Source organism: Typopeltis vanoorti, chromosome 8 (genome assembly GCF_054136105.1).
Source record: "Typopeltis vanoorti isolate ZY-2024b chromosome 8, IOZ_Tvanoo_1.0, whole genome shotgun sequence".
Taxonomy (NCBI): domain Eukaryota; kingdom Metazoa; phylum Arthropoda; class Arachnida; order Uropygi; family Thelyphonidae; genus Typopeltis; species Typopeltis vanoorti.
Genome location: NC_143556.1, coordinates 128982364 through 129001764, shown reverse-complemented (window position 1 = coordinate 129001764; position 19401 = coordinate 128982364). Strand labels below are relative to the sequence as shown.

General features: G+C 38.2%; 1 protein-coding gene across 1 annotated transcript in view; it reads right to left on the bottom strand.

Annotated features, from left to right (window-relative positions):
* LOC150104347 (uncharacterized) overlaps positions 1 to 19401 on the bottom strand; it is a 282659-nt gene that overhangs the window by 172537 nt on the left and 90721 nt on the right. Inside the window, exon 3 of the mRNA XM_090396462.1 lies at positions 13625 to 13830. Coding sequence (XP_090252588.1) covers positions 13625 to 13756 — 132 coding nt within the window. The 5' untranslated portion in view covers positions 13757 to 13830. The remainder of the gene's footprint in view (positions 1 to 13624; positions 13831 to 19401) is intronic.

Below are 19401 nucleotides of genomic sequence, written 5' to 3'. Positions count from 1 at the left end.
ATTTCCGTTTCCCCACCAGGTTTATACTTTGCATCTCATGATGGCCTACCAAATTTCACAAACTTACACTTTGCAACACTGAACTTATAGTTCCAATCATGAATTCCTATAGCACACCACTAGAGTGACTTTCATCATCTGGGATATTTCACCTGTATTCACAACTTGCTTATACCTGGCAGCCAGTTGCCTATGAAACTCACTAAATCTAACATCCAATCCCATCTACTCTAATTTAGTTACCAACTTGTGAAGTGACAATCTATCAAACGTCTTTGCAAAATATAAGTCAGATGTGCATCTGAGAAGTGAAAGAAATGATTGATTTGGCCAGCTTAAATTAATTGAAATATTATTATTATTATTCAGGCCTCCATGGAGTCAAGAGACTCTTCATGGGAGGACCTTCCTAGGAAACACAAAGTCTATCATACCACTCGAACTCATTGACCGTTCTTGCTCTCAACACTATCAGGCAATGCATTCCATGGTTCAACCACCCTCCAAGCAAAGACACCACTCCTCACAGCTTCCTTTCATAACTTCCAGAGATGACCCCCTTGTCAATGCCCCTTCCCACTATTCCACCAAGTGAAAGAACTCTCCAGTGTTAACTCTGTAACTGTCTCTCAGCAGTTTAAAAGTCTCAATCATATCACCTCTCTTTCTTCTATCCACCAAAGTCCACATTCCCTCAGCCGATCCTAATAACCAACATTGTACAGTCCTGAAATCATCTCTCTTATCTGCCTCTGTATCCTTTCCACCGTTAATTTATCCTCTTCAAATCCTAGGGACCAAATTTGGGAACAATAATCTAAGTGTGGTGTGATCAGTCTTATACAATGGAATGACAACTCTTTTATCTCTGCAGGTCAGTGTCCTTCTCAGTATTGCAGCAATCCTCTTGGTTACCTTCACCACCTTTGCAATATGCTCCCTGAATTTCAGTTTTATATCAATCATCACTCCCAGATCTCGTCTCCTCTACTTCCTCCAGTACAGCTCCTCCAATTGAGTATGCAGACTCCCATCGATGCATCCCAAACTTCAAGACTTTACATTTTGCTACATTAAACCACACCCCTATTCATTTGCCCATCTGTTCAGTTTATTCAAATCCTCTTTAAGGGCTGCCACATCTGCATTATTACTAATAACCCTACCCAGCTTCACATAATCTGTAAACAACTGAATATCCCCTTGCAATCCATTGACAATGTCATTGATATAAAGGTTAAACAACACAGGTCCCAGTACTAAGCCTTGTGGAACCCCACTTGTAACTTCTGCCTCCTTGATATTGCCCCACCATACACAACTCTCTGATATCTATCAGACAGTCAATCTTGAATCCAGTTGACTAACCCAACATAAACCCATGTGCTGCAACTTAAGTACCAGCTTATCTTGTTGTACCTATCAAATCCCGTTGCAAAATTCAAAAAAATAGTAGTATGTGCCTTACCCCTCAACTGCTCGTCACTTTTTTTTTTATGAAAGACAATCATATTACTAAAGCAAGAGTACCCCTTAACAAATCCATGTTGATTCTCACAGATAACATTACCCTCATCTGCCCAATACTGTATATTGTCACTCACTAATTTCTCCAAGACCTTAACTACTAATGGCACACAAACTGGCCTATAATTAGACAATTCCAGTCTGTTACTGTCCTTATGCAATGGCACTATCTTACCATCCTTTCATTCCCTGGGCGCCTTTCCCATAGTCGGACTATCCTTGAAAAGCCAGGTCAACGAAGCTGTCAGTTCTTTAGCATATTATTATTATTATTATTATTATTATTATTATTAAACAAGACCTCATGGAGTCAAAGACTCATCTAGGAGGTCCTTTTATCTCACACACATCTCATCATACCGGGTCTTAAACACATTCAAACTCCTTGCAGACACCACACTCTCAGGCAAGGCATTCCAATCATTCACAACTCTGCACGAAAAAAACCTGCCTCTCACTCCCCTACTCACACCCTCTTTATACAGTTTCCAGGGATGACCTCTGGTTCTCCCCTGATCTCCCACTATTCGCTGTAGAACTTCTCCACCATTGATCCTATAGCAACCCCTTACCAACTTGTAGGTCTCTATCATATCTCCCCTCTTCCTTCTCTCCACTAGTCTCTGCAAATTACATCTTTTCAATCTTTCCTCATACTCGACATTCCAGAGGTCATAAACTACCTTAGTCAGTCGCCTTTGGACCCTTTCCAACATCTCCTCAAAACCCATGGTGAAATACCATTCAGTCCCACAGCTGTACTGACATCCAGAGTACTCAATATTTAGAACACACTCTCCTCTTGCACCTCTAAACCTCATACCTACCCTAACCCTCTAGTATTAAAACCTATTTCTCCAGGATGAACTACTCCATTAAAATGTTCATGGAACAACTCCACTATGTCCTCTGCATTAGTCATACTATTCCCATTTTTATCCCACAATGTCATTCTTCCACAATCATTTCTCCTCCTACTGGCCACATAGCTAAAAAAAATTCCCTAGGATTTTCTTTGGATCTTAATGCCAATCACTATTATTCCATTTTTGCCATTCTCACCATACTAGTCACTCACCTGGCCTGAATCTTATATTCCTCATGCATCTGCTCTACACCCCTCTCCTTATATCTCTTCCATAATCTCTTTTTCACCTGCAGCTCCTGTTTCATATTATTTTTTTTTTACCATCCACTTTACACCAAATTATGTTCTCTTCTTCACTCGTGGAATACAGCTTACTATTGCTGCTAACAAATATTCCTTCACAATTTCCCAAGCACTAATGATATCTTGCCCTTGCAATTCCTCCTGGCATGGAACTGTTCCAAGTTGATATCTAAGACTATTATAATCACCCACCTTATAATTCCACATACATTCCCCTTTTTTTGATACTCCTGCATATCTATTCATCTCCGAAGTCAAAACCATATGGTCACTCTCTCTCAAACTGGGGGGGTGGATGTCATCTCAGTTATTATCAGCTCTTCTGATGCTATGACTAAATTGGTAACTCTTTGAACCTCTTGTTCCCTATATTACATGTTGCCTAAGACATTTGTCCCTCAAGAATTCTAGAAATTCCATTCCCTTATTACTACATGCATTTTTCTCTTCTGCTTATACTACTGTAGTTATAATCTCCCATAACAATCATTTTTCTTGCACTTGCCAAGCTCAGCTGCCTAAACATCTCCTGCTCACCACCCTCTGTTCTCCTTGGCTTGTAGCAACACCCCACTAAATATCCTCTCTTGCCCACCTCTACTTCACACCATATGCTTTCAAAACCATTAGTGTCACTGTCTTCCAAAGCCTCTGCTCTTACAGGACATAAGTCATCACTTATCATAAACAGTACTCTGCTACTGCGTTTTCCCTTCCTATCTTGGAGAAAAATGCTGTACCCTGATACTTCTATTCCTGTTATTATATCATCTTCCGTCAACCACATCTCAGAGATCCCAATAATCTTTGGCCAGGCTGATGCTATCAGTACCACCAATTCATCTCCTTTATTCCGGATACTCCTGGCATTAGTGTGAAGAATAAAAATGTCACTGTTTCTATACCTATCATTATCTCCTCCAGAACCCACTGGACTTAGTGTTACCTGATGTCATCCCCTTTCCCCAAACACCCATTCCCACAAAAGGCCACCCTTACTACCATCCCCACGGGAATTCTAGTTTCCCTGCATTGATACACTAACTCGTTCAGAAAACAGCAATCTCTTTAGATGCCTACGTTCTTCCTCATCAAAGAAGATATTATTATTTTTATTACCCCAAGACCTCATGGAGTCAAAGACTCATCTGGAAGGTCCTTTTATCACACACACAGCTCATCATACCCCATCTTAAACACACTCAAACTCCTTGAAGACACCACACTCTCAGGCAAGGCATTCCAATCATTTACAACTCTGCAGGAAAAAAACCTGCCTCTCACTCCCCTACTCACATCCTCTTTATACAGTTTTCAGGAATGACCTCTGGTTCTTCCCTGATCTCCCACTATTTTCTGTAGAACTTCTCCAGCATTGATCCTATAACAACCCCTTACCAACTTGTAGGTCTCTATCAGATCTCCCCCTCTTCCTCCTGTCCACCAGACTCTAAAAAAATTATATCTTCTCAATCTTTCCTCATACTTGACATTCCAGAGGTCAGAAACTACCTTAGTCAGTCGCCTTTGGACCCTTTCCAACATCTCTTCATCCGTCTGAAAACCAGGTGACCAAATCTGGGCACAATAGTCCATGTGTGGCCTAATCAAAGCCTTATACAATGGAACAAGAATCGCCCTACTTCTACACATGAAAGGGTTGCTGATAGAAGCAAAAAAGAAGAGTGAGAAAATAAATATTGAGTCTGCTACCTCAAGTATCTTGGGAGTGGATTGAGAGGAAGGGCAATGAGTGATAATGAGAAGACTGTGCAGGAGGAGGAATGATGTGAAGTTTATAGATGTATGGAGTAATCTTGACAGATTTCATTTGAATGGCTTTGGAGTTAGACATTTAGAGTGTTGTTCACTGAGAGGGCTGAGATGTAAAATCAAGGAAACTAGAGTACTGAAGGGTGGGGGGATTCAGTTAAGTGTTTGTTCAGCCACCTCTGAAACAAATGAATGTGTACAGAATTGAGTTTTCTATGCAATCTGCATCATGAGATACAGGTTTCATAGAAAATTCAAATTTGAATAGGTTAGCAATGATATTACACAACAGGAACTGTGAATCCAAGAGTGATGTTAAAATGCATGTACATATTCCAGAAGTATCAGAAATAAATGAGGAGTTTTTGGCATTGGTCAGTTCATCCTGGCTAAATGTTATAGGCATCAGTGAGAACTGGTTGACAGAAAATGACACAGTAATTACAGGAGTAGAATGTAAAGGGCATAGTATTATCAGGGAGGATAGAGGGGGATAGAACAGGAGGAGGATACAGCTGATGATAACTGAAGAACTTCAACCAACAAAATTAGAAGTTAAAGAGGATTAGGTCTGGGGAAGATGATTCATCTATCAAAGGGAGATGCAGATGCCATGTATCAGCAAATTAACACAAGTGCAGGATGAGCAATTATTTTTGGAGACTTCAACTATGTGGAAGGAGGTTAAAGGGAGAAAAGGGGTCTTGGCAAGATGTAAGTGGAATTTATACATTTTAGAAATTATGGACATTACAACCGTATTATAAATAACTCTTTAATTTCCCGATGTTTCGATCTTCATATTAAGATTATCGTCTGGAGTATATACAAATATACAAGGACAAGCTGAGTTATATTACACATAGTAAGCTAAAGAAACAATGATTTGATCACCAGTTATTCTACTGGCATGACCTCTAGTGAAAAAAAAAAAAAATTACAAATTAATTAATTATTTAGAAACTACATCAAAGCTAAATTCTATTTAAGAAAACATGAGAAAAACATTCTTTCACATTAACAATGATGTCCTATTTTTAACATTACAATTGTTATTTTAGATTTATGATACTAGATTACCTGCAGTCCTGTTTATAGTTAACTCTTAGAGAGAAAGTAATAAATTTGGTTTAATCCTTTATCCAAGTGTGAGCAAATAAAGTTTGCACCTGAAAGTATCTTCAGGACTGGGGTAAGGTGGTACAACACCAGGGCACTGTGTTGCAAAGGTGGAGCAAGCTACCAACACTCCTATCTCAGTATCTCCCATAATGCAAAACACATCTCCTTGCAGATATGTCTAATGCTATGCATTAAGGGACGGGCCACAACCCAAACTAGTTTCGACCTTTACTGAGGTCTCTTCAGTGGGAGCCAGGCCCAAGTGGAGATACCAGGCAGAAGCATTAGCAGGTCATCTCTACCTATACGAGTTTCCAAATGGTGTGCCACCCTTTTTTAATAAATTACTCTGGATTTAGAGAAAGATGTTGAAAGTTTATTTTTCACTTGGTTAGAGTATAATAAATTTAGTTTAATCGTTTATCCAAGTGTGAGCAAACAAAGTTTGCACCTGAAAGTATCTTCAGGACTGGGGTAAGGTGGTACAACACCAGAGAACCCACTGAAGAGATCTTAATAAAGGTCGAAACTAGTCCTGGTTGTGGCCCTTCCCTTAATGCATAACATTAGACATATCCGCAAGGAGAGATGTGTTTTGCATTATGGGAGATACTGAGATAGGAGTGTTGGTACCTTGCTCCACCTTTGCAAGGAGTGCCCTGGTATTGTACCACCTTACCCCAGTCCTGAAGATACTTTCAGGTGCAAACTTTGTTTGCTCACACTTGGATAAAATATTAAACTAAATTTATTATACTCTAACCAAGTGAAAAATCAACTTTCAACTTAGAGAGAAAGGTTCCGTGGGTAGAATATGCGCCTTCCATATGCTTGGGATTTTTAGACCATCAATATTGTTCAGATTGGGGTGGTTGACAACTGGTGCTTTTCCAGTCAATTCTATGTAAAGTGTTCAGGGCATGATCAGAAAGGAATTGTGTGCCCTTTTCCCCTATATATGGTATATTACAAGTGCAATAAATATAGTATACTCCAAGGTGGGCCAGTGGAGGGAGTGGGTCTTTGAATGAGTTGAGTAAGCTTTTTAATTTTGCAGGAGATTTAAAGGTGGCTTTAAGGTCACATTTTTGTAGTACTACAAAGTACTACAAAAATACAACCTTAAAGCTACCTTTAAACCTCCTGCAAAATTAAAAAGCTTACTCAATTCATCTAAAGTCCCACTCCCTCCACTGGTCCACCCTGGAGTATATCATATTTATTGCAGCTATAATATACTATATATAGGGGAAACACGATGCACAATTCCTATCAGAACATAAACGACACATTAAATATAATAACTATGGTGAAGCTGGCCTTTGTTTACATCACACCAAAACATGGTATGAATGCAAATTTAAGGAAGCCTGTGAGATTCTTATCAACCACCCCAATCTGAACAATAATGATGGTCTAAAAATCCCAAGCATGTGGAAGGCACATGTTCTACCAATGGAACCTTTCTCTCTAAGAGTTAACTATAAGCAGGACCGTAGGTAATCCAGAATCCTAAATCTAAAATAACAGTTGTAATGTTAAAAATAAGACATCATTGTTACTGAAAGAAGATTATTATTATTCAGGCCTCCAGGGAGGTCCTTCCTAAGAACATAAAGTCTATCATACCACTCCTTAAACTCATTGACCGTTCTCGCCCTCACCACTCCATCAGGCAATGCATTCCACGGCTCAACCACCCTCCATGCAAAGAAACCACTCCTCACCCTCTTGCTCACAGTTTCCTTTCATAACTTCCAGGGATGGCCTCTTGTCATCACTCCTTCCCGCTGTTCAACCAAGCAAAAGAACTCCCCAGTGTCAACCCTGTAACCACCTCTCAACAGTTTAAAAGTCTCAATCATATCACCTCTCCATCTTCTATCCACCAAACTCTGCAGTCCACATTCCCTCAGCCAATCCTCATAACTATCCTTGTACAGTCCTGAAACCATCTTCGTCATCCGTCTTTGTATCCTTTCCACAGTTAATTTATCCCCTTCAAATCCTGGGGACCAAATCTGAGAACTATAGTCCAAGTGTGGTCTGATCAGAGACTTATACAATGGAATGATAACCCTCGTTTTCTTAAATAGAATTTAGCTTTGCTGTAGTTTCCAAATAATTAATTAATTTGCATTTTTTTGTCACTAGAGGTCATGCCAGTAGAATAACCGGTGATCAAATCATTATTTCTTTAGCTTACTGTGTGTAATGGAACACAGCTCATTCTTGTATATACTCCAGATGATGATCTTAATATTAAGATCGAAATGTCAGGAAATTAAAAGAGTTATTTATAACATGGTTGTAAAGTATATAATTTCTAAAATAAATGCTGATCACTGTGCAACACTAAAAGAAATGAAGTTATACAGTTGCTAAGAGATCATTACTCTAAACATCATATCATGACAAACACCAGAGATTTGAGAATGCTGAATCTGGTAATAACATCAGAAAATGTATTTACCAATTGTGGAGAGGGACCATGCAATCTTGTTCTGGAAAGCTGCTAAATGTATGGAATTCACTGTCAAGAAATGATTTATGTTAAACTTTTAAGCTGGTTAAACCAAGTGTAGATTAAATGGATGAGTAGAGACAAAGAAAGAGCTGAAACAAAAACTGTACAGGGAATATATATATAAAATAAAATATGATCAGCAATACAAGGTGCAAGCAAGAAGGGTGGCTTATGTTAAGAAAGGTCCAAATCAGATTATGAGAGAAAATTAGCTAAGCAGGCCAAAGTAAAACCATAAGAGTTTTTTCATTATGTAACAAGTAAGAAGGAAATAACAATGGAAGAATCACTTTCATCACTACTGATGGTAGGAAGGCAACAGAGGAAAAAGCAATAGTTGAGTTGCTGGGTGATCACTAGGCAAAGTATTATCTAGGTGGAGATTTTCCAATTGCAAATGCAACAGAGAATGGATGTCAAAATTGAGGTAGATGAACAGAAAGGTGTGCAACATACTGTAAATTATCATGTGAATACAGCAGTGGGACTGGATGTCAGGTTGGCCGGTGTGCTTCGTGAATGTGCAAGAGAACTGACAGTGCCTCTGATGAAGTTGTTCAATCGAAGTTTGAGTTCTGGAAAGGTTCCAAATAAGTGAAAAGAGGATAAGATAGTTCCATTACATAAAGATAGCAAGTTATAATAGACGTTAGGAATGTGGCACACATTTCATAATAGTGAAATTACATAAAAGAAATGTCAATACCATGATACTACTAGGCTTTGCAAAGGCAAGAGAGACAATACTGTATGGATAACTATTGCAAAAATTCAAGCAAATGGGAACAGATATGAAGCTGGTTCTTGGATAGGGCATGGCAGACAGATGCCAGAGAATAGTATGGTGGAGTGGAATCTAGGAGAATGAGGGTGATTGGTGGAGTACCTCAAGGTTCTATACTATGACCACTGCTTTAACTATTCTTTTTTTAATTGGGAGGATAGCAGTTGATAAAAAGTGTTGAAGATATCTTGCAGGATGATTTTTATATTATTATTATTTTATTATTATTATTATTCAGGCCTCCATGGAGTCAAAAGACTCATCGTGGGAGGTTCTTCCTAAGAAACACAAAGTCTATCAAGACTCATCGGGGGGGGGGGGGTCTATCAAAGTCTATCATACCACTCCTTGAACTCATTGACCGTTCTCACCACTCCATCAGGCAATGCATTCCATGGTTCAACCACCCTCCATGCAAAGAAACCACTCCTCACCCTCTTACTCACAGTTTCCTTAACTTCCAGGGATGGCCTCTTGTCATCACTCCTTCCCGCTTTTCAACCAAGTGAAAGAATTGGCATATTGTAATAAATTCCCATTTGTAGGCAAAGAATAATTATTGTCAATTTAATGTAAAACATAAGGTTGTGTGCTTTGGGCTGAAAAGGTTACGTACTGTGTATCACATTGATGGTACTGGATTGCAGGAAATTGATGAAGCTAGGGACTTGGAGGTGATGGTGGACAGAGGATTGTAATTCAGAGGGAATATGTAAAAGTTAGTAAAATAGCAAAAGATTGTCTGCATGGTTAGCCTAGTGGCTTTGAGCTTCGCAACCGTATGCCTGAGGAAGGAGTGTCCCAGGTTTGATTCCTGTCGACAACGTGAGGAACTTCAGGATCTTCCTCAGGCATAGCCAAGTTAGCCGGTCTTGGGTGCGGGCAGTAGGATTTTTTCTGCCAGTTTATGTGGCGTTTTTCATCCTGCAAGCAGGCAAACCGGCCCCGTGAACATATGCCTCTACAGCCAAAAATATACCCCCCCCCCCCCCAGCGGCAGACTAGGCAACAGGTCGGTTGGGAGTGGTACTAACAAGAAGTTGCATCTAAGTAACATGCGGACCCTGCATAGAAAGTGGGAATAGCACATAGTGAAAGAAGAAGTAAAATAGCAAAATATTACTAGAATGTTTTAAAACACACTAACACATGAAGATAGATTATTATACCTCTTTATAAGGTTATGATTTGGATGCATCTTGCACAGATTTAGTAACCTGGGTTTCTTAGTGATCAGGAGGTGGTGGAAAAGATTCAGAGACAAGTGACTAAGCTGGTGACAGGTCTGTAGAATGTTCCCTATAAGGACAGGTTGAAGGTGTATGAGTTGCAAAGTGACTTAACAAGCAGAAAAGAGAAGACAATAATAGAAACTTATATGATATTGAAGTGGATTTATAAAATTTACTAAGAGAAATTTTTTCAATGCATGACAAATAGAGAGAACTAGAGGTACCCCTGGAAATTGTGTAAGAGTGTGGTTAGTAAGGATGTAGACTAGATCTTTTACTTGAAGAGTGGTAGGTAGGTATTTTTATGGGAGAGTTCAGCTATAGTTTTTATTGATGCCCAATGTTGAAAACTACTCTAGAGCCTCCTTTGACACTTCATATATCTCCTGCAGGTCACCATGAAAATGGTGAAGGAGGCATTCACTCTCAGGGCTTGTGAGTGCCCTAATAAGAGTGAATGAGTTTAAGAAGAGGTATGATAGGTATCGTGTGTATAAAAGTTAGTGTGGGTCTCTCACACTATGAGTCTTCTGACTCCATGGAGATACCTGTATAATAATAATAAGTATGCCACTGTATATGCATCTCCTTTGTCTGATACATTCATCAACTTGCTATAGTGCATAATTAAGTTGGTAAAACATGACATTCCTTTAAACAGATCCATGCTGATAAGACTACTGTTATCAACCAACTGTGGCATCAACTAGGTTCTCTCACTTATCAACCTACTGAGTTATCCTAGCTCTCACCAACTGCTCCAATACCTTATTTACAACTTCAGGTGTAGCATGGAATGAGGAGTTAGCTGGAAAAGAGATCAATGCAGCTTGGGGATCTTCAAAAAATATTTAGTGGATGCAATGTCTAAATATATACCACGGGTGAGAAGGTTAAATAAGGTAGGTGTGAGATGGATTAATAAAGAGATTAAGCATGCAATACAGAGAAAAAAAGAGAAGTGGAAGTAACCAATTTCATGAGGTCTACAAAGACCAGGCAAGGAGAGTGACTTGGTTGGTGAGAGTAGCTAAAGAGAGGTATGAACAGCAGTTAGCTAATGAAGCTAAAAAGAATCCTAGGGAGTTCTTTCGATATGTAGCCAGCAAAAGAAAGAATGATTATGGAAGGATGATATTGATTGGAGGAAATGGTATAAAGACAGCTGTTTCAGAATGTGTGGTGGAGATACTTAATGAGCAGTTCATAAAGATCTTTCAATCTTGTGAATGTGACTTCATGGAGAGATTAAGAGCAGTTGATGATGGGGAGGAGAGACTGACTGTAAGTGAGCAAGAGGTGTTTGGGGAGTTGAGTAAACTAGATGTAAATAAGGCTGTGGGACTTGATAATATATCACCGCATATTCTGAAGGAATGTGCCAGAGAATTGACACCTGCCTTGACATATTTTTTTAATACGAGTCTTGCACTTGGTCAAGTCCCTAAAGAGTGGAAGGAGGGCAAGATTGTGCCACTTCATAAAGGAGGTGATCGAACTCAAGCATCAAACTATAGGCTTATCTGTGTGTCAGGTGTTGTGGTCAAGTTGTTGGAGAAGCTTGTGAGAACTAGGATCCAGAGTTGGGTTGACAACAATGGTATAATCTTTGATGGACAGCATGGATTTGCTAAAGGGAGGTCGTGTTTTAGTAATCTACTTACTTATTACAATAAAGTGACTGCTTCCTTGGACAGAGGAGAAGGATACACAGTAATATACTTGTATTTTGCAAAAGCTTTCGATAGAGTACCTCGTGATAAGTTGACAGTCAAACTAGAGCAGATGGGGTGGGATATTAGATTAGTGCATTGGATTGGAGACTGGCTATCTGATAGGTATCAACAAGTTGTGTATGGGGGTGCAATATCCAGGAAAAGGAAAGTCACTAGTGGAGTGCCTCAGGGATCTGTTTTAGGGCGATTACTATTTAACTTGTATATTAATGATATTGGCGAAGATTTGGATGGAGATATTCAGTTGTTGGCAGATGATGCAAAGTTGGGACAAACCATAAAGAGTAGTGAAGATGTTGTGGCCTTGCAAGAAGACTTGAATAAATTGAGTGATTGGGCAAGCAAATGGGGATGCGAGTTCAATGTTGCAAAATGTAAGGTTTTAAAATTTGGAAAACAAAGATGGGATGCAGAATTTATGCTTGGTGAGAATATATTGTTGGAAGTAGAGGAAATTAGAGATCTGGGAGTGATAGTGGATAAGGATCTAAAATTTAGGGGACACATCGCCAAAATTGTGAAGACAACACAAAGACTTCTGGGAATGATGAGGAGGACACTGACGTGTAGAAGTAGGGAGATTCTTGTTCCATTGTATAAGGCTTTGATTAGGCCACACATGGACTATTGTGCCCAGATTTGGTCACCTGGTTTTCAGAAGGATGAAGAGATGTTGGAAAGGGTCCAAAGGCGACTGACTAAGGTAGTTTCTGACCTCTGGAATGTCGAGTATGAGGAAAGATTGAAAAGATGTAATTTGCAGAGTCTAGTGGAGAGAAGGAAGAGGGGAGATATGATAGAGACCTACAAGTTGGTAAGGGGTTGTTATAGGATCAATGGTGGAGAAGTTCTACAGAGAATAGTGGGAGATCAGGGGAGAACCAGAGGTCATCCCTGGAAACTGTATAAAGAGGGTGTGAGTAGGGGAGTGAGAGGCAGGTTTTTTTCGTGCAGAGTTGTGAATGATTGGAATGCCTTGCCTGAGAGTGTGGTGTCTGCAAGGAGTTTGAATGTGTTTAAGACCCGGTATGATGAGATGTGTGTGAGATAAAAGGACCTCCTAGATGAGTCTTTGACTCCATGAGGTCTTGTTTAATAATAATAATAAAAATAATAATAATATCAGCCTATAATTTATACCCTTAACCTTATAACCACATTTGTGAAGTGGAACAATTTTATCTTCCTTCCACTCTTTGTGAGTTGTGCTGTTGCAAGACCTGTTAAACAGATAATCCAAGGCTGAATGTACCAGATATAACTATCTGGGTCATTCCCTTCTATCTGGTACATTCCCTTAAGACATGTAGTGATATCCGTGTAGTGATATATTGTCAAGTCCGTTTGCCTTACTGACACTGACCTTACTTAACTCCTCATATACATCTTGCTTGCTGACCATTAAATTTTCTCCCATTTGCTCTTCAGTTGAGCCTCTCTTTACTAATATTCGCTGGGTTTTGAACCAGCAATGTCAAAGCACAAGTTACAATTGACAGATCATGTTTTGGATATTCCCATTAAAAACACTCAATTCTAAGTCAATGTTAATGACTACCATAAACTGCCATATGAAACTACTTCCCCCCCCACACACACACACACATGCACCTCAAAAAAAAAGTATCATAAATAAATAGAAACTGCTCTATCCATAGACTTCTTAGTTAAAACCAAAATGCTGTCTTTTCAAAACATCAGAAATGCTAATATTACCACACAAAAAAGTGCATTAGAAAGAAATGAACTCACCTCATCAGGTTCTACTTTTACTCCTAAGCGGCTTAGTTCTCTGACTTTATCAACTTGTCCTGAAGCAGCTGCTTGTCGCAACCTTTCTGTAAGTGTAGGGACGTTACCTTGAGCAGGGATCATACTCTTCATTTCTAATGGAGTCGAGTACACGGCTGATCTGATCAATTACAATGTGACTTTTGCAGAGTCCTCAAGAAAACTGTCTGTAAACAGACAGTTTGTTAGCATGGTGGGGGATCTAAAGTATGCATTTTGTAAATAACCTCAGAAAATATTAAGGACCTTAAATGATTATAGAAAAGAAATTATATTTTAATCCTATACCAGAGCGTAGGCAAACAAAGTCAGCATGTGAAGGATCTTCACAACTACTTGTATATAGAAGCTAATGACATCACATCATTTACCTTAGTATCCCATATTAAAGACCTAGGATGATTGAGGTTTTGTGTTCTTGCTTGCTTATATACTGGTAGTAATAATAGTCTTAACCAAGTCTAAATGGAAGCAGTAGTTTAATTTATGAAAAACAAATTAATAAAGTTTATTACAATTGAAATCTCAATTTTTCTATCTTAATTTTGTATGGTTCAGTTTTCTTTTTTGTTGTTGTTGGTATACGTTTATTATTTTAAATTTACTTCCTTTCCCCTATTATATTTTTTCTTACCTTTGTTGCCACTATATATTTCCCTACTACTTTCTTTTTGTTTTGTGAATATTATGCTCATTCTGTAAACAGACATTTTTCACTATCAATTTTTTTCTTGAAAAGAGAGAGTAAAAATCAGGCAGTGCAAAAATTAATGGCATGGACTTTCCGAGGATGGTACATTGTTGTGAATGCAACATATATACATGGCAGAATGTGGAGAGACCAAACAGGAGATGAGAGAAGATGTGTAAAGTGTGATATTCTGTTGGCCTATGAGTTATAGGTAAATGTGAAACTGGCTGATGATGTTGAAAGTTTATTTTTCACTTGGTTAGAGTATAATAAATTTAGTTTAATCCTTTATCCAAATGTGAGCAAACAAAGTTTGCGCCTGAAGGTATCTTCAGGACTGGGGTAAGGTGGTACAACACCAGGGCACTCCTTGCAAAGGTTGGGCCTGGCTCCCACTGAAGAGACTTCAAAGGTCGAAACTAGTCTGGGTTGTGGCCCTTCCCTTAATGCATAACATTAGACATATCTGCAAGGAGATGTGTTTTGCATTATGGGAGATACTGAGATAGGAGTGTTGGTAGCTTGCTCCACCTTTGCAAGGAGTGCCCTGGTGTTGTGCCACCTTACTCCAGTCCTGAAGATACTTTCAGGCGCAAACTTTGTTTACTCACACTTGGATAAAGGATTAAACTAAATTTATTATTGGCTGATGATGGAATGAAAGAATGCATAACTGCAAGAACGAATGATGGTATAAATCATGGAATTGAAGCAAGTGGAATTATAGAAGCAAAAGTGTAGTGGAAGAAACGAAAGAATGAAGTGGAGAAACGTCAGAATGAGGAAACAAAATAAACAAATGACAGACTAACGGATAGTATAACTGCCAGGATTCAAGACTTGAAAAATGAGAAATGAAATCAAAAATATGCATAGTGAGATGAGAAGTTTGATGGACAAGAATGGATGATTTTTAAAGGTTAGAACAAATGAAAACAGAGAAAAAGAGCTGATGAATTACTTCAGAAGTAATGTATAAAGATTCCATTATTAGAGGTTTGGTAGATGATAGAGTTCAGAAGATGTGTTTTCCAGGAGGGAAAATTAGCAGGATAACTGATGTGTTAGATAAAAGAAGTAGATGAACACGCAAGCTGCTGGTGGTTGTTGCAACAAATGACTTGTTTAAGCATAAAGAGCATGTAAGAATAGATATCAGTAGATTGTTGAGGACAGTGAAAGATAACAGTGTGGTTGGAAGGGAGGTCAGTGTGTTGCCTAGATATGACAGTGGTGAGTTGAGACAAAGAGCAGAGATCATAAATGGTATGTTGGCAGAGCTGTGTGAGGAGAAGGGAGTGAAGATTGTGAATGTGAGGGATGCATTTGAATGGATTTAGCGAGTCAGAGAGACTATTGCTGCAAGGAGAATGAGTGATGAGAGTGAGAGAACAGAAAAAGTAAGAGGTGAAAAAAGAATTAAGGAGAGCAGAACTAGTGGGACTGGAATTATTGTAAATGAGAATAGTAGTACTGTGAGTGATAATGACAGAATAGGTAAATGGGAAGGAGTCAGGGTGGACAGAGAAACACAGTATAAAGGGAGTGGATGTTGAAAGTAGTAGTGAATGTTTGTGTGGAATGATCAATATAGGAATGAGATGTACAGAATGCAGATGAATCTGAGGAGATTGATACGTTAAGTTGTTGTAAAAGCAACTAGGAATAGTAAGGTGTGGGGGAAATTACAATCAACAAGTGGCATGAGCAAGACTAGTTATACACCTAAAAGTGAACTGCTGTGTTTCTTTACAAATGCCAGGAGCATCCCAAATAAGGGAGATGAAATGATTTTGTTGATCGATTTCGCTTGTGCAAAAATTCTTGGAATAAGCGAAACATGGTTGGATAAGAATGATATCTGAATGGGTGGTTTCCTTGAGGATACAAAGGATAAGAGAACAGGAGATTTTTGTTGATGATAGAAGGTGAATTATGTCCATGCAAAGTGAAGATGAGAGATGCAAATAGTGGCAATTGATTTGAGTTAGTACAGTGTGAGGCAGAGGTTGACAGGAAGAGATGTTTAGTTGTATGCAGGTCAAGCCCAGTGAATGTGAAGGGTGGTGATGAACAAATGTATAAACAGGGTTAGCGAACAAAGGAAGGGTAATTATGGGTGATTTTAATTGTGGCAGTATAAATTGGAATGATGAGATAGCATTTGAGAATAAGGAAAATGAATTTCTTGAGTTCTTGAGAGACAAACTATCTCAGATAGTATGTAAAGAAGGGCACACAAAGATCAAGTAAGCTTAAAAGACAGCTTGGAGCTATAGCATGGAATGAGGTGTTAAACGAGTGAAAGTAAATGCTGTTTGGGAACTGACCAAAGGATATTTAACAATATCGATGTGCAAACGTATTCCGAAGGTCAAATGACTGAATAAAGAATTTAGAACGAAATTTGGAAGAAGAGGATACTGTAACGGTATCAATCAATTGCGTGCCGAGTATAAAGAGCAGGTAAAAAACTGTAAACAAAACCAGTAGTTTCAATTGCTATATTTAGTCTTTCTAATGGAGAACCATTACATTTTCCTGAACAGTTTATAATTTATTTATTTTCAATCAAATGAAGAATTCTAATTTCTCTCCCCATTTAAAAAATAGAATAAATCTAAAAAGGTCCAGTAAGAAGATAATGCTGTCCAGTCTATGGAAATTTTGCAAAATTCAACTGCTAGCTTCCAATGAGTTAGAGAGGTAAAAAAATAAAAGATTGTAATAAGTTTAAAAAGGAACTAAAGTAGTAAATTATGGCAGTGAATCGCAAGAGTATAAACAAGTTGTTAGGTTAGATTCCTCCCCCCCCCAACTTTTTTTATTTTTATTGTTCTTTGTTTTTGCTATCAAGCATTTAATTCTTTTTTTTACCCCCCACCTCCCATGCTCTCTATATAAACAAACATGTTAAGCATTCTATTTTTAATGTACCATGTCACTTCAAATTGGAAAACCAAATTTCCTTCAAACTAATTATTCCTTTTGTTGAAATGTAATCTTTATGTTGATTTAACCATCTTACCGGCCATTATGGATTAAATACACATCCTCATACGCTTCGTATCCATCATATATTTCAATGTAATATCAATGGTATTACAATTTTAATATGCACTTCACATCCTGTTGGAGCTTAATGGATTGTATACAGTAAGCTTAAAAGACTTTTTTTTTTTCCATGAGATTCTGTGGTTGTATCCAAGACATGGTCCAGCCAGGCTCAATACTTCCTATATTTTGGCCTGACTGGACCATGTCTTGGATACAACCCACAGAATCTCATGGGAAAAAACCACCATGGTCCACCACAGCAAATTCAAAAGAGAGAGGCTGTTTTTAGAATCAGCAGCAGCTCTCAGAAATCAACCAAATCTTAATAAATATGGTTGCATTAAGCTTCCTAAGATTTGGGAAACACTTATCATGAGAGATCCCACCTTACATTCTAGGCCACCTACAACAGCCCTTACAGGGTGCTCCACCTAGATAAAATTTAGAGTCACCCACGTGGTCGGGCTTAGTATTGTATTGTGTGGTATTTGTGTGTATATGTTACGTTAGTTTTTTGTAATCCCTGAAGATGTCTCAGTGACTGAGATGAATTTATAGGAAGTATTAAATTCTGTTCTAATCCTTTCTGAGTGCTGTATACAATCCATTAAGCCTCCAACATGATGTCCTCACAGCACTTAAGCCTCTACACACTGACAGTTCCCATCTATGATAACCTTGACATCTTGGCCGGTAGCATGGCTAAAGTGATGTTCTGTTCATGGTGCTAGAATGTCTAAAGAAAGAGCTTTGTAAGTTTTAATCTAGTCACTGCTAGAGTAATTTTTACTAAGCCCAAATTCGTTGATCTCTGGAATGGTCAAGCAGGGTTTTTTTTTCTCTCCGAAACTCAGGTTTTTCATTCCACAAACTAAAAAAATCAACCATATAACCCACATGATTTTCAGACAGCAAAAACATAGTGTTAGGATTAAGGACCATGAGATGGCAGCACTTCCCAGTCCCTTATCTTCACTAGAAGAAATGTATAATTAGTGGCAGTGAATCACAAGAGTATGGGTCAGCTATCTCTGATTAGCTATTGGGAGATTGACCTTCCCCCCCCCTCAGTCTCCAAAAGTTAGATAGGTCTAAAGCTGCCTCACCTACTCCCAATACAGGAATAAAAGGAGTCACCTGATTTTGATGTGATGCTATTATGTAGTGCACAGTTTAACTGTATGCAAGACCATCGCCAGATTAGATCGCACTCTGAGGCAAATAATTAAATATCGCTCCTGATGGATTATAAGACAAAAATATAAGAAAATCTCCAATTGCTATTTTGTTTTTATTACAAGAGAAACATTAATGCAAAGCAATTGCATAATAATATTAATTAAATGTTTGCTCTATGGGAATATCGCACAATTAAACTGTTTATAAGCTCTTCTAAATTTAAATTATAAGCTATGTTCACCTCTATCGATATAGTTGCTAGACCAACCAATCTTTCTTGGGTCATTGCTGTTCACAAATAATTTTTAATCAGTTTAAGCTTGGAAAAATTTCTTTCTGCACTTGCTACACTAACAGGAATTGTTAACTTAACCATATCCTTAGGGCAGTGATTACACTGGGATAAATTTCTTCAAGATTTTTGGTTATATATATATATATATATATATATATATATATATATATATATATATATATATATATATATATATATATATATATATATATATATGATAAAATTGGGTGAGGACCACTTTTCTCTTGTATTATTTTTGAGAGAATTTTTAATGCTTCAAATAAATCAACTGCATCTACATCAGATGTTTTGCCACTGCTCAAAGCAATTTCCAAGTCTTTACAATGTTCCAAGATTTTACAAGTCTTCACAGCACCACTTAATAAGGGCGCAGTGAGGTGGGCTGCCTCTATGCTACACCTTGTCGACGGTACTGACTGTGTGTGTCTGTTAAGTCAATTAACTACAAATGAAAGTTACTTTTCGAAATCTTTCGCATACTAGTTCTTCAGTTAA